General features: G+C 41.3%; 1 protein-coding gene across 1 annotated transcript in view; it reads left to right on the top strand.

The window, feature by feature from the left end:
• The window catches only part of SMPX (small muscle protein, X-linked), a 22383-nt gene extending 2118 nt beyond the window's left edge, over positions 1-20265 (top strand). The window contains exons 2-4 of the mRNA XM_023514370.1: positions 2492-2548; positions 13265-13351; positions 20131-20265. Coding sequence (XP_023370138.1) covers positions 2510-2548; positions 13265-13351; positions 20131-20265 — 261 coding nt within the window. The 5' untranslated portion in view covers positions 2492-2509. The remainder of the gene's footprint in view (positions 1-2491; positions 2549-13264; positions 13352-20130) is intronic.
• The last annotated feature ends 2129 nt before the right edge of the window (positions 20266-22394 follow it).

Genomic DNA, 22394 nt, shown 5'->3' with positions numbered 1-22394 from the left:
CGCCACAACGCCTGGCCATTTTTTGGTTGCAGCCATCATTGTTGTTTGGCGGGCCCGGGCTTGGGATTCGAACCTGCCACCTTAGGTGTATGTGGCTGGTGCCTTAGCCGCTTGAGCCACAGGCGCCGAGCCAAAATCAGTTTAATTTAAAATAAAATCAATGCAATATAAATAAAATAATCATTCATCACCTAATTTTTTTTTTTTTACATTTCAACCTGCTATCGGCATAATGAAGTTTCCTATTCCTCATTTCAAATCTATGTACAGTAACTTTTAAAAAAGTTCTCAAGTGATATTAAACTTTAGTTGTACAGAGAATACTATATGCAGAGATGTTTAAAGTCCTGTGAAAATGATTGCTTTGCTTGATTTCTAATAGCTTTTGAGGAATAGAAACATTAAAAATTAAGTCACTGAGCTTTTCTTTTTGGAATTGAGTTATATGTCCTAGATCCAAAAATTAAAAATCCTTCATTTCTCTTTGATACTGCAAGAAAGATAGCAACCTATCTGAAACATATCACAGAGCAAAATATATCCCTGATTATCCAATTTGATGTTGCTTTAACATTTTTTAAACAGGGCTGGGCATGGTGGCTCTGCCTATAATCCCAGCACTTTGGGAGGCTGAAGTGGGAGAATCACTTGAGGCCAGGAGTTTGAGACTACCCTGGGCAACATACAGAAGATTTAAAAAATTATCCAGGCACGGTACCTAGTACCTGTATAGTCTTAACTATTTGTGAGGCTGAGGCAGGAAGATCCCTTGAGCCAAGAAGTTGGAGGTTGTTGGGAGCCAGGATTGCACCACTATACACATTCCAGCCCAAGCAACAGAGTGAGACTGTGTCTCAAAAAATTTTTTTAATCATATTAAAAATAATTCTACCTATACCCGGATGTATGGGGGCTGTATCTACATATTACCAAGACGTTCAGGTGAAACATTTTTGAGAAGTCCTATTGTTTTTATCTAGTGGCTCCAAAAACTATACATTTGGATACGATAATTCTAAAGGTTTAAAAAAATATGCAGTTGTTTAATGTAACGGAGACTTTGAGGAGTTCAAAGAAACTTAATCTTTTTACGGAATTCTTCTCAGATCTTTTGTGTCCCCAGGTGCTGAGAAACACCACTACATCAGTTTTTAGTCTGTACTTAAAGCTGCAGATCAGTACAGCACTCAAAAGTCCTAAGCTGGGGACAATGGCAGTAAACCAATATTTGCATCACGCTTTATAGTTCACAAGGTCTTTTCAGGAGCATTCTGTCACTTTGTTTCTTACACAACCTATGAAGCAGGTAGAATTTAAGGTAGAAGAAATGGGCCTAGAAATAGTGACAGCCGGTGCCTGTGGCTCAAAGCAGTAGGGCACCGGCCCATGTGCCACAGGTGGGGGTTCAAACCCAGCCCCGGCAGAAAAAAAGAAAAGAAATAGTGAGTGACATTGCCCAGGTTACATAGACTTGTGGGAAATGCCAACACTGCTCTCTGGGCTCGTTCAATCACCAGTTAACACATGTACTCATATCAGTCAGTAGAAAGAACTTGGTCAACCTATTTCATAGTTTGGGTTTAAAATGCAGCATATTTGTAATTCCATGAATTTTAAACTTTTCCATTGGTCCTGTTGACATTTGATAGACCAAGCTGTAAAAACAAACTGGAGCGGGGCCATTCCTTGCTCCCCTAACCCCAGTAAATCATGGCCTATGTCCCCAAATGTGCTCTAGTCACTGTCCTCTAAGGCAGGTCTCACATGCTGAAAGAAAGTAAACACTCTTTGAGAAGGAAACCCTTCTAAATCTTGGGGTTCTGACAGGGTCATTTGTAAGTCCTACTCCCCCAGTTGAAACAAAACAGGGAGGCTTGCTGTCTGCCTGTGTTTATAGAGTGTGGACTTTGTGTGAGGTATCCTGTGGAGGGCCTGGGGGGCCACACAGAGGTCTCTCCCAGAGTGTTGCGCACAGTAGAGCTTGGCGGCAGTAAGGAAGTGGCACAGGCCATTTCTCTTTGGGCCAGTACAATGGAGAGGCGGAGCTCCCAATGGTCTGACTGGCAGCCCTGGCAATAATGAATTCAGATCAAAAGTTCAGTTTCAAGCAGAGAGCTTCTGAGGCCTAGAACAAAGGTGTTTTATTCCCACAACCTCTTTGCTTTGCTGCTCTTGGCAGAGGGTCAGGAGGGCAGAGAAGGAGATGATAGCGCCTTTCAAGTTTCTGATTGCATATCATTAGCATCAGGGGCAAGGCATCTCAGCATTTCTCCTTCTGAATGATTTATCCTGGGCTCTAGTGTTCCCTCCCCCCCAATCCCCCAGGCATTAGGAAAGAGAGTCTCTAAGTAACTTTGGAAACTGAGACTGAAAGAATATATGGCCAATGAAAGGGGTGACTACCCGGTTGAATCATGAGTTAAATTCTAATTTATCAAGACCGAGAATCTGAATGCTACCACCTCTAACAGTTTCTTACTTGTTTTTTCAGGGATAAGACCTTGTGAATATGTCGAAACAGCCAGTTTCCAATGTCAGAGCCATCCAGGTAAGTAGGTATATTTGTGTTTTAACATCAGCTCTGCAACTTCTTGCCTGATTGATTAATAAGTCATACTTTTTGTGATTGTTCACCTGTAACTGATGATTAACTTCAAGAAGAAAAGAAAATTCCTCTTTAAAAGATTCAGAAGGTATAATTCAGGAAGGACATAAGACCAATTAGGTACAACTGAGAAAGGAGAAGCTATTTTTATTTAATTGTCCTAACTGTAAGACAATCAAAATTTATAAATGAGAATTAAATTATCTCCTACAAGGATGTAGTGTGTATTTTTTTTTGCTATGTATACTTTTGATATGCTCATTAACAGAGAATAAAATATTCAGTTTACATTGTATATCCAGTTGATAAATGTATATATCAATGGGTGACAGTTTGTTGACCCATCTGTTTAAAATACATTTTTCTTTAAATAATATCCTTTTGTACTTAAGTGTTCTTCCCAAGGCTTGAGGATTTATCTTCTAAAGTCCCTATGCTATTAGTTCTCCTCATACCCTCCCAGGAAACAAAATCTTTGGTTGTTTAAATTGACTTAAGTGTCACCCACAAAAAGGGAAGGGGGAAGCAGACATTTTGAAACAAAAATACAATTATGAAAATAACTTTCAGAATTTGTTTTTACTCAACACTTAATTTGTTATTTCTCTTAAGGGCTCTATATTTGACTCTCAAATGGCTCCTACCCTGAGGTTCTGGGCACAATGCTTTATTGTAAAATTCCATCTTTCCTTTTTATCAACATGGAGCCCATCTGTGCTTTCTCCAAAGGAACTTTTTTTTTTATCCTGGACTTTTCTGAATACTGCAGAGCATGTGACAGTTCCTGAATATTTTAGGTTGATGCATCATCTCAGCATAAACACAATCACAAATGGTTGACTGTATTTCAAAGGGGTGTGCACATGGCCAGGTTGTGAACACATCATGGGAAGTTTTAGAAATCCCAGCATGAGCTGCTGGAGGGGTGGGTGGAGGGACAGATCTTTTCCTGTTATAACTAATGCATATTCTTAAATTGGAGGGCTTCTTAAGTGGCAAGATATATAACAACCTCAGGAAACTTGTGATTGAACAAACCACCAAGGAGGGGCCTGTGCATTTGGCAAGGATTGCATTTTGCACTGTCAGGTTTAGACCTCTGGTGTCTACCTAGTGAGTCTGGAACATACCCGGACAGTGGTAGTGGAGTTTATTTTGTCTCCCAGACCTGTGAACATCCTTGAACCTTTGAATCTTCTCTTTTACAGGTGTTCAGGCAGTTAGGAGCATGGGCTCTGAAATCAGATTGCTGGGGTCCATAATCCAGCTTGTACTGGTGTAGGATCATGGAAAAATTACTTTCCCTCTCTGTGCCTCCATTTCCACAGTTGTAAAATGGGGAAAATAATAGTACTTATTTGCTAGGGCTACATGTATAAGATGCTTAACCAGGACAGTGAGCACTTATTGCGGGTCAACCATTACTGTAATTATTATTTGGGAATGCTTTATCTTAAAGTTATGAGAAATAGTATCATTAAATCACTGCATTTGAAGCTCCTAAAGTACAAAACATAAAATTTCCTTTGTATTTTGTGGGACATAAAAACCGTCTTTTCGTGGGCTGCTTTTGCCTCTCTTCCTTCTGTAGCTGAAAGAGTGTTTATTTTCCTTCCTTAGTGCTCCCTGACCTCTCTCCTACCTACACTGAAAATTTACCAGTATTTTCTTTACTAATTTTGACCTTGATATATTTTTAGAGCTGTATTATTTTAAAAGCTGCTATTGACCATTCTCAATAGCTGTTATTATACCGCATTACAAAAAAAGCCATCCATTCTATCAACCAAGGCAATACAGTGGATCCTTGTGGATGTGGTATTGCCTCTTTCAATATATTTTATGCTACACAAAAAGCCCAATTTAATGTACCTTCGAATGAAACATCCTTTCTTGTGGCTAAATACGATCGGTACCATCTGATATTTTCCTATCATCTTTGCATTAACTTTAAGTAGTGTACATTAAATAAAACATGAAAAAGCTACACAAAATGGTTTATAGTAGGAACATCATCTAGGTTACAGTTGTATCTGGAACAATTAGAAGCCCTGATTGATGAGAAACTACCTCTACTGTGTAAATGCCACTTAAAGCTCTTTGATGTCCTACTCAGTACTCTCTAGTCACTTCTTTTTATTAGGACCTTATCTCCAATTCAGTTCAACTGTCATTTCTTGGAGGCATAATATGTGCCAGGCACCGTGCTGCATGTAGGGTATATAAGGATGAATTCATACCTGTTCTTAGTCTCATAGTCTTTAGTCCTTACTAGCTGCATGGCTTTGGAAAAACTGTTAGCCTTTTTTGCCTCAGTTTCCTCATCTGTCTAGAAAGGAATTAATAGCAGTCTTTATCTCATAGGATTGCCATGAGTGTTAAATGAGTTTAGTGCTTGGCTCATTGTAATTGTTTAAGAAACATTAGCCGTTATCATCAATCACCATCATCATTATCTAGTTCAACAGTTCCCAAAATGGTGTCCCTCAGAATACTAGTTAAATGGGATGTTGTTAATTAGATTAAAGGTTTCCATGATTAAATGTTTGGGAAAATCTCTAAGAGTCCTTAACTTGCTGATAGCATCATGTTATTTCCAAGAAGGTAGAAATATGGGCAAGGTTTTCTAAACATATTGGACCTTTTCAGTGGGTATCTTACAGGATAGTGTTTTGCAGTGTAAACTTCTAGAAATAAAGACTTTAATTTCTATTTTGTCTGGTTTGGGTGAGCTAAGCCACTTTAGACCATACTTCTAGCAGTCAAATATTTCAGGAATTGAATTACTCCACCTATGTGTGTCAGACAATATGGAATCAGTTACAAATCTCTGTGACCTTATTTTATCCTTAGTTTACCTTTCTATAAAATGGGGACAATAATACGACTTAATAGGGGTGTTAAAATGAATAAGCAAAATAATGTATGGCAAGTACCTTGTTTACAGTACACAGATTCCTTAAGAGAAGGCTCTTCTAACTACCCAAGCAATGCAGGGGATGGGCTTGCTTCCTCTTCAGCTAGTTTTCTCTTCTTCTCCATGCACCAGAATAAGAGGAAGGCCAGAGCTAGACCCACCCTTAGAAAATATACACAGTTGTCTTTCCCATCCACACTGAGGAAGAGATGGCCTTCGAATTGGTCTTTTTTTTTTTTTTTTTGAGACAGAGTTTCACTTTGTCACCCTAGGTAGAGTGTCGTGGCATCATAGCTCACAGCAAACTCCTGGGCTCAAGCAATTCACTTGGCTTAGCCTCCCGAGTAGCTGTGACTACAAGTGCCTACCACAACGCTCAGCTATTTTGTAGAGATGGGGTCTCACTCTTGCTCATGCTGGTCTTGAACTTGTAAGCTCAAGCAATCCACCCGCCTCGGCCTCCCAGAGTGCTAGGATTAATATCCTTCGAACTGTAAAGGGACTCTAACTCCACACTTCTTTTCAGATGTATTAATTAAATCTCAGGCAGGGGCAGGAAAACATCCTGCAGGGATGGGTTAATTCTTCCTTAGTCTAGAGAAGGCCTTCGTCTCCTAAGCAGCTGATAAAGTTCTATGCCAGAGGCTGGCAAATTCTTTGTATGAAGGGCCAGATAGCAAACATTTTAGGTTTTGTGGATTGTTTGGTCTGTTCCAACTACTCAACTTAGCTCTTATACCACAAAATTATCTGTAGGCAATATGTAAATGAATGTACAGGGCTGTGTTACCATGAAACTTTATTTACAAAATCAGGTGATAGCCTGGATTTGGTCTGTGAGTTGTAGTTTGCCAACCCTGCTTCTAGACTCTACAGACTTGCTTCTTACATATACCACTGTTGATGGGAATGGAGTTGCTACCAAGGTAACATCAGCACACTTGGCCTACTGGGGCTGCTCCCTCCAGATGAAAGAATTTGACATGACAGGTGGTAGGGAAAGTTAAAACTGCTGGGAAATCCAATCCTATCAGCGATCTGGTTGGTGACCCTCTCTAATGAGACCAAGTGACACCAGCCACTGGCAGCACCTGCCTGTCCTTCCTCTTCTTCCTGAACACATCCCCTTTGGGAACCACCACAAGCCTCCCCAGGGCCTCATTTCACACAGAGTCAATCTTCTCCGGGTAGTCACTCGTCCTTTCTCTCTACCACTGACCAAATAAGCTGAATATCTATTATGTGTCCTCTCTTGTGAGATCTCAGACCTTAATGGCTGACCAGAAAAAGAGTCCCAGGCCTTAGTCTTAGCTCTGCCATGTGACTTCACCCACCCTGGTTCTTGTGTCTGCAAAGGGACAGTGTTGGGTTACATGCTCTCTAAGGCTCTTTCAGGTTCTAATACTCTATAAACTTCTTGAGAATAATTTTTAAGGCTTATTATTAGGATGACAATAATAGCTTATTCAGGGTTTACTACATACCTGGCCCATGCAATGGGATTTCCATGGATCATAATGAGAAACAAAATAAGTCATTTAGGATTACACAGCCCCTTAACTAGGAGAGTCAGGACCCAAACTCAGTTGTTCAGTCGGATACCAAAGCCCTTGTTTGCAACCACTCGGCAATGCTGTCTAATCACATTACTTAAACCATCTCCACCTTGGTGCAGAGCATAAGGCTGGAGGAGTGGATATGAACCATCTCAAGGGTAATCATAAGTATCAAGGCTACTTGAGAACAATTACCCTTTTATGGATGCTGGCTCTTCCCTTTTAAAGAACTCAACCAGGCATTTAGAAACGCTGTCAGAATTTGAGTGAAGAGGTTGATAGCCCACACTGATTGACCTCAGTTTAAAATTGTCTTGGAGTGAAAAGTACAAAGTACTTTTCGTGACTCAACGATAAACATGACCTTGAAATACAAATGACCATGGCCACTGAATCACCACCTCTCAGCTGCATTGACTTAATCAAGCTGCTTGTGAAACTAAATCTAACTTCTTTATCAAACATTTAAAAGAATGATTATATGAGCCCTGCATCGTTGGTGAATGCGTGGCTTCTTAGCGTGGGAAGTTTTCCATTGCTAGACAACGCACCCATAGAACAGAATATTGTGGTGCTCTGCTTTTGAGTACTTCTTTCCCTTTTCTACCCATTACCATTGGTCTTCCACTCTCCATTGCCCAAGGACTAAAGGATCTGTGGAAGAAGAAAGTAGCCTCCATGGGAGACAATACAATTTACAGACAGGTATTAGAGATGCAAAATGTTTCCTGTATACGATTTCTAGTTTAAAAAAGATTCTAAGTATATGCCAATCCTTGGTACAGAGAAATAGACTATCACCAGTCATGACTGTTTAGTTAATCCAATGCATTGATTAAAGCTAGAAATCATATTTCACAGACCCTCTCACAGTTTTTGTTAAAAAAGCTAAAAACATAATGATACATGCTAATTAACTCTCATTTGCCCTGTGTTTTAACGTAGAAGCAAGGCTTTTATTTTGATCATAGCTCTGTTTCTTTCTTATGTAAACCACTATAATACATTGTTTATAATTTCTGATGCTGATTTCTTTAAAGTATAGTAAAAACTCTAGTGTAGGAGTCTGAGTCTCAAGTGGATTCAGTGTTACCTCTAGCTAATGATCTTTGCTGCTCTGACCAGGGCTCTGTATTTGTGACATGAAGCATGCAGTCATATACTGGCTATAAGATGTCAGTTTTTGATGCTGACATTCATAAGCACTTCAGAAATACCTCCTGCCCCCGACCAATTGTGCACATTATCTTAATAGCTGTACAGTACATTCTTGAAATCTGCTCTTCCTCGGATGACGAGACTATAGTTGAGTCATTCAGGAAATTATTGAAGAGAACAAAAAGTGTTGAGAACAGAAAAAAAAGAAAACATTTTAGTATGAAATATCATGGGTGAAGAACTGTGGCTGAGTGGGAGTTTCTCAAAATTGTGTTGCGTGGGGAACTCTTGTGTGTTTTGAATCTGCTTTACATTTCAAGAGTCCCTAAGCAGTTATATATCCTAGTTATATAGAATTTTATTTTAAAATAGGCTGACTATATTTTAGTTGGTAGATATGTGTGTGTGCATGCCTGCTTATCTCTCTTACTTCATGAGGTTAATGTATCAAACAAGAATCTTGTTTTCTTTCTTTTGAGACAGAGTCTCAAGCTGTCACCCTGCGTGACAGAGTGCTGTGGCATCACAGCTTACCGCAACCTCAAACTCTTGGGCTTACGTGATTCTCTTGCCTCAGCCTCCCAAGTAGCTGGGACTACAGCCCCCTGCCACAACGCCTGGCTATTTTTTTTTTGTTGTTGCAGTTGTCATTATTGTTTTTAGTTGGCCTGGGCTGGATTGGAACCAGCCAGCCTCAGTGTACGTGGCCAGTGCCCTACCCACTGAGCTACGGGCGCTGCCTAACAATCTCGTTTCCTTATCAGCCATGAGAAAACACACCTCTTTCTGAAAGCCTTCTGTAAAGATGCCATAAATGACAAAATGTCATGTCCTGCTCTGTTCAGAGAATGGGAAAGAGCAGAAAGAAATACTGCAAAATGCAACGCTATAGAATTTCCTGTGCTGGTGCCATGGGGGAATGGTATGGGGGAGGCTGCAGATTCTGGCAGGAGCTGCTGGGGGCCTTTGAAAAGTAAAGATCAAATCAGTAGGGTGTCATCTGAAACAAATATGCAATGGGAGGAAACTCCAAAAGCCTCTCAGAAAACTCACAGTGGGTTCAGAAAAGGAGAGACGGGAGTAGGGACAAAAGAGGAGGGGGGGAGATAAGAGAACAATGGCTGTGGAAAGCAAAGTTCAACAGGAATTGTCAGTACCCAGCGGCTGGCAGTATCAGAATCCAACCCACTAGGGAAAGAAGATGTCATTCCATTGTAAGCCACACAGGTGGGGCAGTGGAGGGAATATTGTTTCCAGAATCCTCCCACTCAAAGCCTGGAGCCAAGCAAGGAGAACAATACAAATAATTAAGGGAGTAGGAAATTAACTTACAGGGAATTCTTTCTACTTTTCTTCACCTGGTGAGATCAAGTGTAGTATTAATTTCACATCTGATAGGTCTTCTATCAGGGAACTGTATCCTGTCCTGGCAAAAGATGATCTAGTAGATTTTTTCCATTCCCAATTTGGAAGATGTAACAAATTATGTATAGCTCGGGAAACTGATGCACCAGGTATTCTGCACGGGGGCATATTTTAAAATATCTAAAATGAATAAACCTTATGGAGGGAAAAGAAAAACAAAGGGTTACATTACAAAAGGGAAAACAAGAGTCTGCTTCCTTTGCACTTATATAGAATCTAGGTAGAGAAGGAAGGCCAACCTTACATTAGCTCTAAGTCATTGATGTCAAACCTTTTTGGTGTTTATTCTTACACAGAAATTTAGCTTATACCAGACACGTTTTGAGTAGTAAATCATACCCGAGTAGCAGGTGGAAAAATTGAGTCACTCAGAAGAGATTTCGTTTGCAAACATGAACAAGTCAGTTCAGCAAGACAAGAATATGACCCACTGTTGTGGCAAATAGAATAAAAACAAAGCTACAGGTTTACATATTTTTATCAAATTCAAATTATAGGGAATTTTCCTTATGGCTATAATTTATTCTATAATTTGTCACTCAAATATTACTGCCCTACAATTATATTAACGAAACCTCTCTAATCGTCTTACTACGAATGTAATGTGTGCCGCAGTGATGAAACGCTCCTCCTGTCCTCCCCTATTGGTGCACATTAATGATTAAATGCTCGACATTGTTTTTAGGCTGCTTTGTTTCCTGTCAATATTTGCTATCAAAAAACCCCATTTAGGTTCCTGATTCTTGAGTGAAAAAGCATCAGGTCAGGGAGTTAATGGCCCATTTTTCTTCTTTTTTTAGTTTTTGGCCAGGGCTGGGCTTGAACCCACCACCTCTGGCATATGGAGCTGGCGCCCTGCCCTTGAGCCACAGGCACCACCCAATTGCCCATTTTTCAATGTGGCTTTTCTTTGGGACCTATTCTGAAATTATCCATATTGTATGTCCCTTTTTGAAGGCCACTCTCAAAGGATAAGTCTGCAGTTTTAGAGCTAATTTAGACACTTTTAGAGCTGATTAGAGCCAAGTGAAAAGAGAGCTTTCTGGAGATGAGTTTGGTAGAGTGAAAAGGGGTATCCCCAAAGTTAGGGAGCTTCACTTTGGAAACTATTTGTGTGATCTTGAGCAAATTAACCTCTCTGAGGATCCATGTCTCCATCAGTAAAATGAAGATGGTAATACCAACCTCAGAAGTTTGCTGTGAGGATGGAGGTGTTTGAACCCTCCACCTCTGCCTACTTTGCATTTTAGATGTTCTTACAATACTTTACTTGAAGCAAGGGTTCCAAGAGGTTTGAAAACCATTGATGCAGCCTAACATTCATATTACAAATGGGGACAATGAGACCTAGAGCAGTTATCGCTTTTGTCAACTACAGAAAACCTGTTGCAACTATTAGCACTGGGCTCTTTTCACGACTGTAAGCCACTCACAAACCATGGAGGGGTTACACAGGGGTACGTCACTAACATTAATCTCCAAACAGGGAAAGATGATCATCCCACAGCATGCTCTTTGCCTTACTGCATTATTCTGGATGACCTTTAAATGTCCCTTTACTGAAAACTAGAGAGGATACATACTTGATTGTGAGTGGGCTAGTACAACAATCATGTCTTTCATTAACAAGATGTTAACCTGAGCTCGCTGTTAGGAATGTATCCTCTGTAGATGCTTAGTAAATGAGCTGGGTTGGGGGCAATCTAATGAAACTTTTAACTGGTTAACCTCCAAAACAGTCCCTATTTTAACTTTTCCCCTCTCTCATCCAAAGTGTAGTGACAGAAATAGTTTATTGGTCCAATATAGATCAACTTCTATGAGTCTTATTTACATTGTTTTGATATTTTTATTTCAGGCCCCCATGATACTTCATCTAATCTAAGACACTGTCAATTGTAAAATACCATTATTTTAAGTCCTGCCAAGAAATAAAGTGAGTGTGGCAATTAAAATCGTAAAATACCATTGGTTATAAGATACACTCTAACTTCAGATCTTAAAAGAGGTGCATCTTGAAATTAAGTGTGGCTCCATATTTGCTACCATAGAAGGTGTATCCTTTCCCCTTCCTATGCTCTCTTCTCCCACTCTAAGCCCCCTGATATTTCCCTTAAGCAGAGAAATAGCACAGGAGCCTCAGCCTTAGATTTTTCAAAATGCTGCCCTCTAAAATTGTGCTGTACTTCAGTTAAATAAAGAAAAGGAAAAAACTGTCTTGTATTTATATCTTAGCATATATGCTACATACTGATCAAAAATACTGCTTGGCTTGTTTGGCCTTAGGAATGGCTCCACGATGATTTACCTCACTTGTTAGCTGCCACAGATACTTTGGTTCTGCTCCTTTCTGTGGGATAGGCATTATTCTCATAAGGAGGAGGAGTTTTAAAGCCCCGAGGTGGGAAAAGACACTTTTATGGGAGTAGAACACAGACCTGCTGCCATATGCATGAATGTGGGCACTGGATACTTCCAGTATCACGGGTTAATCATTCCCCTGGCAACAGAGCTCATACAGGGCAGTTCCAAAGGGACCTTGCCACACTGCCTAATAATTGTATTTGGTGTTAATACCAAAATCATCCCATCTGTGTCATAACAAAATATTTTTCTCCCTTTGCTCAGGCATCCCTTTTGTGTGCAGCATCAAAATGAAATTTCACTTTTTCAAACCCACATATCCAATTACTTATAAGGCAACACTTTATCTTCCATGGGGAAAAAAACATGTTCTACTTTTTAAAAAGTATTTAATGCTCATTATATATGAGTGAGACCACTGAAGACATTTTGTGTTTGCACTAAATATTTTCGCCTTTTGACACCAGATGCAATATGAGCAAAATCCAAATGTACATATTCTCTTTCCAAGCTCAAATTACTTTGTCAATACCTCTAAACATGTTGTATAGAATATGTCATGTTTATCAGAAGACATTTTGTGTTTATTGCTGATGGAGATTAGTATGTCATCTTAATAACGGTCAAGAAGCAATTAGTTGTGATCCAAGGGGAACTTGACTCTCTAGCACCCTCCTTACTCTTTACTGATCCGCACAGGCATGTGTGTGGGAGAAGGTAGAAGAGTGCCAATCCAGAGATCTAAGGCCTCGAAACTGCAGGATGTTATGCAAAAGAGGAGGAAAGCCCCCTAGGTGGCTTAGGAGGTGTAAATATGTCCCCCTCCCCGTGGTGTATCAGAAGGAACCTGCAAGGGGGCTAAGATGCACTAAGGCTTTTGCATATCCTCTTTCCTCCTTTCCCATCATTGTGTGTTCTTTCCTCATTCCCAGAGAGGGGAAAATAATATGCACCACAGGAGGGCAACAGCCAGAACAGACTGCCTTTAAATGCTTCTCTTTAGTAGGGAATTGTAAAATCACCGCACAGACCTAAGGAGGAGTAGCAGAAATGTGTAATAAATGGAAGTCAAATTTTCTTTTGCATATTTTTGTGCTCTCATTACAGCAATTTTCCTGAGATAAAAAGCTTTGAAGATGTATTTTTCAGATGCATTCTGCATCACAATGATTACTATCTTAGTGTCATCGCAATTTCTTACTTTTCTTGAGCTAAATCTAGCCCTATTTTCCTTTTTAGGCAAATATCAATATCCCGATGGGAGCCTTTCGGCCAGGAGCTGGGCAACCCCCTAGAAGAAAAGAATGTACTCCTGAAACAGAGGAGGTGAGCAAAACCTAGTTGGCAGAGCTCTGCAATGTCTTTCCCCTCCCAGATCCTCACACCAGGGGGCAGGTGCAAGGCGACGGCCAGCTCTCCAGGACAAGGGAGAAGGCCAGTGACTGGGTGTCAAGGAGTCACCTTTAATCTATACATTTCCTTAGTTGTCTTGCTTAGTCAGCCATGAAGCACTGCCCATGCCTTTCCTTTAGCCAAATTTAATTAAGTATTGTACCTGGCATAGTTACCTGAAGGCTCCAAGTTGAACTTCCAGTTTATTGACTGATTGTGTACTCTGGGGGTGGGCAGAGAGGACACAGCCTCTCAGATGCTTTTGCTTTAGTGATGATCACCAGATTAGTAAGGTTTCACGCAGAAACTTTTATGGAACTGAGCAGCATGTATTTAGTACAGCTTCTGAGGAATCAGAGTGGGAGCTCAGGAAGTAAGCACATCAAATTACTTGGGGAGTCAAACAAGCAAACAAAAACTCAATCTCTGGATGTTTCCTTTGAAAAGGGGATTTTGCAAGGGATTCTATTACGCCTCCATTTCTGTATTTTTTTCTTCTAGTTCTTTACTTCTCTTTCAAATTTATGTACCTGGTCTGCTAAAATGGGAGCTAAAATGAATGATAGATGCAGTAAATAAGAAAGAGTTCCTGCCTCAGATGTATTTTTTTTTTCATTTTTTGAGATAGAGTCTCATTTTGTCACCCTGGGTAGAGTGCTGTAGCGTTACAGCTCACAGCAACCTCAAACTCTTGGGCTTGAGCAATCAATCTTCTTGTTTCAGCCTCCTGAGTAGCTGGGACTATAGGTATGCACCACGACACCTGGCTAGTTTTTCTGTTTTTAGTGGAGACTGGGTCTTGCTTTTGTTGAGGCTGGTCTTAAACCCCTGAGCTCAGGCAATCCACCTGCCTTGGCCTCCCACAGTGCTAGCATTACAGGCACGAGCCACTGTGCCTGGTCAGATGTCTATATTTCTTTCCCAATTGTGACTCTTCTGATGAAACCTGGAAGGTCTGATTGTAGAAAAAAGTTAAGATTCTGGAGCATCTTATTAGTACAAGACAAGGAAAATGTTGAGTAACATCTTCAAGTTCTAGAATTTTAGCCTTTAAGTTGATGAAAATTTAGAACATGCCAGTTGAAAGGCCTGGCACTACCCTATTTTGATGGTTACATAACCTCAACTTTGGTGCTGCTCATTCTGCCAACCAGATGACTTACTGTCATTAGCTCTTCCTTTGGAACTTTGGTCAATCATTTCTGAGTCTGTAACTGCAAAATAGGATCTTCTCCATTCCTCAGAGGGTCACAGTGAGGAGTCAGTGATGTAATGGACATGGCAATAGCCTAGTAGGTATTTGATAAATGATTTTTCATCAGTTGATCTAATTATCGAATTTTCATGAAGGATTCCTGGGCCTCTTGCTTTTGCATGTTGTAAGAAAAAGCCAGTAAGAAGGTAAAAGAGATGACGGAATTCCTCCGACCGCTCCATTTATCTGTGATTTTTCTCCTCTGCTTCCTCTTAAACTATGTCTGTCACTACCATGACAATCAGTCAGAAGGTAGCTTGACAGTCTTCTCACTAAACTGACTGATGTTAGGGTGGTTTTGGAAGCTTGCATCTCATCTTTCATCCGTGGTACAGATAGCCATTGGTTCTTCTTTGTACAACAGGTACTTTCCTCCACACAAGTGGAGCAAAGGGGCCTGAGGAAGCACTTTGCTCATTCTTTCCTTGTCCCCAATCTGATGTTTCCAGCATGTTCTAAAATAGCTAAGAACTGATACAGCCTAGTTCGTGAACACCTACTTTCTAACCAGCCACATATACAAATGGCCAATCTGTACTCATCACAGGATAGAGGGAGTAAGGTATCCACAGAGGTCCAGAATCCCTGGGAGTGTTTCTTAAATTATGCCACATCTTTCTCATGGGGCTCACTGGGCAGGAGAGTAGAGTGGGGTGGCATTCCCTTACCATAAAAGCAGGAATGAACTTTCAAGATTCATGAGTTCAGACCGCACAATACATTTCTGAAGGAAACAACATTATAAGGGGAGTAGTTAGGCAGCTTGGCTTGGCCATAGGGTGGGTTAGGTAGGATTTTGTAGGTTAGCTTGAGGATCCAGCATAGTCTGAATGGGAAAACGGAATCTGAATTCAAAATTATTTATATATCCACATTTATTATCATCATCCAGTTTGCAAACTTGAAATTGCTTGGGATTTGTTGCCTCCCCTGGCATTAGGATAATTACTAGATAGTGGAGTTGTGTAGATCATAACATGCCTTTGCTGATCAGAACAGATAACCTCGATCACAGCAAGTAGGTCGCCCATCTAAACTCAGGAGGTTTTTTGATGCTGACACCCTCGTGAAGAGGACGCACCCCAGCTGGAAGCCAGGATGAAGCTCTGGCTCTCTGACAAGGCCTGTGAATACTGGCTGTGTCTCCAGCCCACCTGTGGTCTCTGGTGAGCCCTGTGCTCTGCTCACAGAGCTGGAGCGCACCCTTCTGTTCGCTTTGCCCAGGCAGAGACAGGCATGTGCCCAAGGCAGAGGTCTTACAGCCAAATCCTAATGAGTGGGGCTGGCCTTTTGCAAAAGAAGAGCAGCTGCTTGCTTGAAGTGTTTTGAAGGGTATCATCAACAAGAAGCCATTAAGCCTTTCAAATCTCTCTTTTGACTGAAATGCCATCATTATTAAGCCACAAAATAGCACATTGGGATTTTCTTTTAATTATTTACTTCTTCACCTGGTCTCTTTGCAAGATGCAAACATGTTTTAATTCCAGTCCAGCCACTACCTAGCTGTGTGGCCTTGGGCAGGTTCCTCAGTCCTTCTGTGCCTGAGTCTCCTCAACTGTGAGATAGGAATGATAATAGCACCAGATTTACTGAGTTGAAGTGAGGATTAAATGAGTTAGGGAGTGTAACTTAGAACAGCTAGCAGTGTAAGTGCTGGCTGTTAATACTGTCTTCAGCGTTTGAGCATGAATGAGCAGGTCAGACTGTACTGCCCCACACAGAGAGCTTAGGGAAAAACTCAGTAGGGCATCTGTAGTAAAGAGGGAGATGAGATGAAAGTGAGATAGCTGGAAAATGGTTCACCATTTTGGAAGTTTTACAAATACTCTGTGAACCCCAGAGGAAAGATTTCCCTTCGCAACAGCCATTCCTGAAGCTGGTAGGAATGATTCTGTGGCTAATAAGGCTTCTTTCACACTCTCTAGTTTATCTAAACTACACAATGTCTTTCATGTCCCTTCTTAATTCAAATATCTACTTACAAAAGAAAAAGAAGAATTGTATTTATTAGCCAAATGGGGCCATCTGGAACCTCGCTTATTCGTGCCTTAATTTACTAAATTTACTATAATAACAAATTCATAGAATATATGGAATGTGATTCCCATTATGTTTTTAAAAGATGAGAGAGGATTCAGTTAAGAAAATGTACCACTACTAACTCCCTTCCTGAGTCAATATCATCATATCTAATTACTAAATATATCCACTCATAATTTTCCATTATATGTGATCTTATAAATCTAAGGCTAAAAGCCTTACTTTAATAAATAAAAAACAGTGCCCTGAGGTTTGAATAACTTGAAAGAAAGGTGCCCAATATTAAATATTATTAATATGCATATGTTCACATCATGTTTGCACATAAACACATAAGCACAGATATTGGCTTTATGTGGTAAATGTGCCAATTTTGATGTTACAAATATAGCGACTGTGACTTACCCAGGAATTTAACAGAAGGAATTGGAAACATTTTTCTCCTTCATGCTTCTTTATTAAGATCTACCCACCTAACAACTGTGAGGACATTTATAAGTGAGGAAACATTTTTCATTTCACGGCTACACATATTAAGAAAAAAAAAAACCACAGAGCACTTTATAGCCTTGTTAAGAATTTCTTTCTGAAAGCCTAGCAAAGAACATTTTGGAATACCTGGTCCTCTAAGTGGATGTTTTACGGTTTTAATTATTGCTTCTAAGTCTACATTTATCAGTGATGAATCTTGGTGCTTTCTGGAAAGCAGCCACTCCTATGGCTGATCTGGGGGGAATAATACACTGATCTGGGGGAATAATATTTTCCAGATATTTACATCAGATATGGTCTACATTTAATCATTCTGTGTGGGTGACACATTAGCTATTTCATCAGCACCGTACCAGATTGAAAGAAAGTGACTACAGAAAAACCATTAGCCCTTAGAGGAAGAACAGCCCGTCAATATTTTATATGTCTACTCATCCCCTCCAATAAGCAATTTAAAAAACATTTCTATAAAGGCCCAGCCTGCTAAGTAATTTGTCAGAATTTGGGGACATTTGAATACTTTCTTCCTTTAGGTTCTAACCAATTTGAGAACTAGACATAGGATCAAGACGGGGATTAACACACAGCATCAGCATTAATACCCAGGTGACAGGGCTGTGGGAGAGGGGGACTGGGCTTCACTGGAGGCAAGCGTGCAATTTCTTGTTCCCTGTGGCTAGAACAGTATTGGTCCATCCAGTTGGCCAAGCAGAGGGCGCTCTGCCACTCTCGCACTGGGGACTGTGCTAGTTTGGGTCCTCCAAGAAGCAGACTCAAAGGTATTCATTAGGGAAAATACTTGTCAGGAAGAATGGGCGGGTGCTGCCTGAGGCCGCAAGAGTCAGACCTTGAGAGGGAGGAGCGAAGGACAGAGGGTTGGGCGGAAGTATCTCCAACCTCAGTGTTGTTCGAACGCCAATCTCCAGCTGGCAGAGCTGTCCCGCCGCTCCCAGGAACAGGCCCGCCTTAGGATTCCTGTTGCACTCTTGTCATTGGCTAGGAGCAGCCGTGGGAAGCATGACCTCAGCGTGCCGGATGGATTTCAGGGTGAAACAGCTGGGGCTGTCATTCAATTACCCTCCGCACAGTAAACCGAGCTGAGGCGTGTTCTTGTGGCTGCCACGGGGATCAAATGTTCTTCCAACACCTTTCTCCAGGGTGAGGGAGAATAGTTTCCCCACCTCTAGCAAATAGAAGGAATGGGCCAACAAGCAACTTTGTCCTGTAGTACTGAGTTGAAGTTTTTGGAGCCACACACAGCCACTGATCTTATTGTTTTTATAGTCACTGTTACATGTGTGTTTGCTGTGTGTACACAGAGGCATAGATTTGTTACTATTGTCCACACGTGGGATTTCTCAGTTGAGCAATCCATACGTATGCATGTGCACTTCTGGGCCAGGCATTGGAGGCGTCCCCCCAATGGATAAGATGTGGACATATTCCATGATAGGAAATTTAAAATATTTCCAAAAGCATGACTGGAGAGCTGGGCCTTCTCTGTAGCTGTCTCCCATCCTGCCTATATCCAAAGAGGTTTTGCTTATGTTACTTTCAGTCCCGAGATGTCATTGGAACAAAGGCTGGCAGCCACTGCACCCCAAATACAATTTTGACAATTCCTGGACTGTGTCATTGTTAGACCCAGTGTGCACGAACATTCTAGAAAACTCTGCTGTTGGGAAGATTATGATCATACACAACCAAATTAAATTCAATCTTGTAAGATACTTTTTTGGGGGCTAAGTGCCTATAGCTCAAGTAGCTAAGGTGCCAGCCACATACACCAGAGCTGGCGGGTTTGAATCCAGCCTGGGCCTGCCAAACAACAATGACAACTACAACCAAAAAATAGCCGGGCGTTGTGGTGGGCGCCTGTAGTCCCAGCTACTTGGGAAGCTGAGGCAAGGGAATCGCTTAAGCCCAGGAGTTGGAGATTGCTGTGAGTGGTGAAGCCATGGCACTCTACCCAGGGCGACAGCTTGAGGTTATGTCTCAGAAAAAAGATACTTTTTTAGAAACACAAATCCTCACTTAGTTCTTTTCAACTTTTTTTTTTAATCTCATGGCACATTTGAACCTATAGTTAAACTTTCGTGGCACACGTAAATTATGTTGATGAAAAAAATGAAAAAAAAAAAAGGGCAGCACCTGTGGCTCAAAGGAGTGGAGTGCTGGCCCCATATGCTGGAGGCGGTGGGTTTAAATCCAGCCTCAGCCAAAAAAAAAACACGGAAAAAAATATTTTTACTGTGCCTTGAACTTCTTTTTTTTTTTTTTGTGATACAGAGCCTCAAGCTGTCCCCCTGGGTAGAGTGCTGTGGCATCACAGCTCACAGCAACCTCCAACTCCTGGGCTCAAGCAAGTTTCCTGCCTCAGCCTCCTGAGTAGCTGGGACCACAGGCGCCTGCCACAGTGCCTGGCTATTTTTTAGTTGCAGCCATCATTGTTGTTTGGTGGCCCGAGCTGGATTCGAACCCTCCACCTTAGGTGTATGTGGCTGGTGCCTTAGCCACTTGAGCCACAGGTGCCAAGCCTGCCTTGAACTTCTTTAGAAAAATAATTAATGATCTTTAAAAATTTTCCCAGCACACCTAAGATCCTCTCAAGGCACACCGGTTGAGAATCATTGTTCTAATTGATGGTAACTTTCATTAGTTACCAGGTTGAACAGTACTCCAGTGTTTTCTAAGTCACATAGAAATTATTTGTTTTCTTCTTCCAACTTTATTCCACACACAGATACAAGCTTTCGGACATCTTACTGAAACTCTGAGGCTGTCTCAGCAACACAAGAGAAAGTCATCCTGCTAGATCACACTCGGACGTTATTCTTGCTTGCATTTTTTTGGGGGGGTTCCTATCGATGACCCAGTGGATCAAATTTTTTTTTGGTGAGTTGAATTTCCTCTCCTTTCTCTTCAGGGTGCTCCTCCTACTTCGGATGAGGAGAAGAAGCCAATTCCAGGAGCGAAGAAACTTCCAGGACCTGCAGTCAACCTATCTGAGATCCAGAATATTAAAAGCGAACTGAAATATGTCCCCAAAGCTGAACAGTAGTTGGAAGAAAAACAAGTGAGTGAAAAACTATTTTCTTTGTCTCAAAAAGGCCACTATAAAATAGTTTAAGGAAGCCTTTCACGGAAAGAATCTGGGATTCTAGAAGCATTTATTAAGTCCCAGGGGCTTTCAATTCAGATCTGCATTTCTGGTGCAGTTTTCTAGTAAAGCCAAGCTTTTGGAGCTGTCTTATTCCATAATCAGTCAGAGATCCATTGAGGATGTTAGCCTGCCATCTCCTTTCTGATCATCCTTCTGGGTTGGGGAAGGATAAAGCTGGGAGAAGAAAGATGCTTGGAAAAAGATCCTGAGGAGCTTTTGAGCTTGGGGTCTAGGTAGCCCTTCCTCATTCCGTGCCTCAGGATCAAAGGAGAAAGGAGCAAGGAGAAAGGAGCTGAACAGGTTTGGAAGTGTAAAGAGACAGAGAGACTCAGTTCAGGCCTTAAAACAAGCAACCCAGGTGTCTATAAGGAGGCCTGGTAATGACTCTGGGTGTGGACGGGGTGAGGGTAGGTTCCAAACTATACATGCTACCTGACAAGACAGTACAAGCAGGGCATGTGACCTTATTTTCATTTTATTTATTTATTTTTTTTGTAGAGACAGAGTCTTACTTTATCGCTCTTGGTAGAGTGCTGTGGTGTCATAGCTCACAGCAACCTCCAACTCCTGGGCTCAGGTGATTCTCTTGCCTCAGCCTCCCGAGTAGCTGGGACTACAGGCGCCCCCCACAATGCCTGGGTATTTTTTTGTTGCAGTTTGGCCGGGGCTGGCTTTGAACCCGCCACCCTCGGTATATGTGGCCAGTGCCCTACTCATTGAGTCACAGGTGTCACCCCACCTTATTTTCATTTTAATTGGGTCTGTTCAATAATGATTCCTGGTGAGGGCTCAGGCCACCCTTCATCTGTAGATCTGGCTCCTGTGGACTGATGTGGAAATTCTGCCAGCAGTGGGAGTGTGGAATCAGCCTAAGTCATTGTTTTTTCTTCTATGAGACCCTTGGAGCCATTCTGCCCTTTTTCCAACACTGCTAAAGCCCACCATGCACAATTTATTCCATTTCTTATGCAAAAATTTAAGTCTAGAGGAAAGGACTCTGTATTGGGAACATGAAACAGGTTTCTATCTGGTTGACTGTCCATTCATTCATCCATTCGTCTACTCACCCATTTAGTCAGTACTCAGTGAGTATCCTCTATGTGATGAATACTAGGAACATTAATCACCAGGAGCATGATACAGTATGATGAGCATTTTATATCCATTGTTTCCTTTAAACCTCACGATCCCCAATTATTGCCCATCTAACGTGCATCCAAAAAAGGAGGACCAAATTCAAAGTTAGTGCTGTCATCTACTTATTCTATTGCTTCAACCCCATCCTCCCATTGCACCTTACAGATGGATTGCATACCCCCTGTTGGTGTGGGGGTAAAATCTTTTGACCACATCGCTGGCAGAGGCAAGTAGTGGGGCAGATGGGGCCCTGTTGTGTCTTCTCTTTTGGACAGAATGAAGAACAGAATGTTCTGTGAGACAATCCAATGCAGTGTGGCAATGTTATTTGTGTCATGCTTATGCTGACTTACTAGGATATTTGCAAGTTAGTTCTGCTGAAAAGATTTCTTTATAGTCTAGAGAAAGAGAGGAGCTGTTTTGAGTTAAAATAAAAGAACGAGATCTGGTGTTTTCAGCACAGTTACATAAAAGAACAAAGGAATAAGAATAAAACACAGTGGATTCTATGACCATAGAATGACTGTCAGGAATCTTGATACTGATGAAGTGACACGAGCAGGAACTGTCCTGAAACATGGCCATACACGCTTGTTATTATTGATGACAGAGAGGAACAAATTGATGACTGAGTATTACACTCAGTCCTGATTATGTTGCCAAGCTGAGATGAAATCTTCCAGTATGTTTGGGATGAAGTCACAGAACTTCCTTGTGAGAAAGCATGAAGAAGGGAAATTAACTTTTTGTAATATTTATTATCATTACCTAACCGGGGCTGTTTGTTTGGACAAATTAATTTTTTTTTTTTTTTGGAGACAGAGCCTCAAGCTGTCCCCCTGGGCAGAGTGCCGTGGCACCACAGCTCACAGCAACCTCCAACTCCTGGG

Source organism: Otolemur garnettii, unplaced genomic scaffold (assembly GCF_000181295.1).
Source record: "Otolemur garnettii isolate 467f Iridium unplaced genomic scaffold, OtoGar3 scaffold00051, whole genome shotgun sequence".
In the NCBI taxonomy this organism is placed as follows: Eukaryota; Metazoa; Chordata; class Mammalia; order Primates; family Galagidae; genus Otolemur; species Otolemur garnettii.
This window is presented reverse-complemented; position numbering and strand designations above follow the sequence as displayed.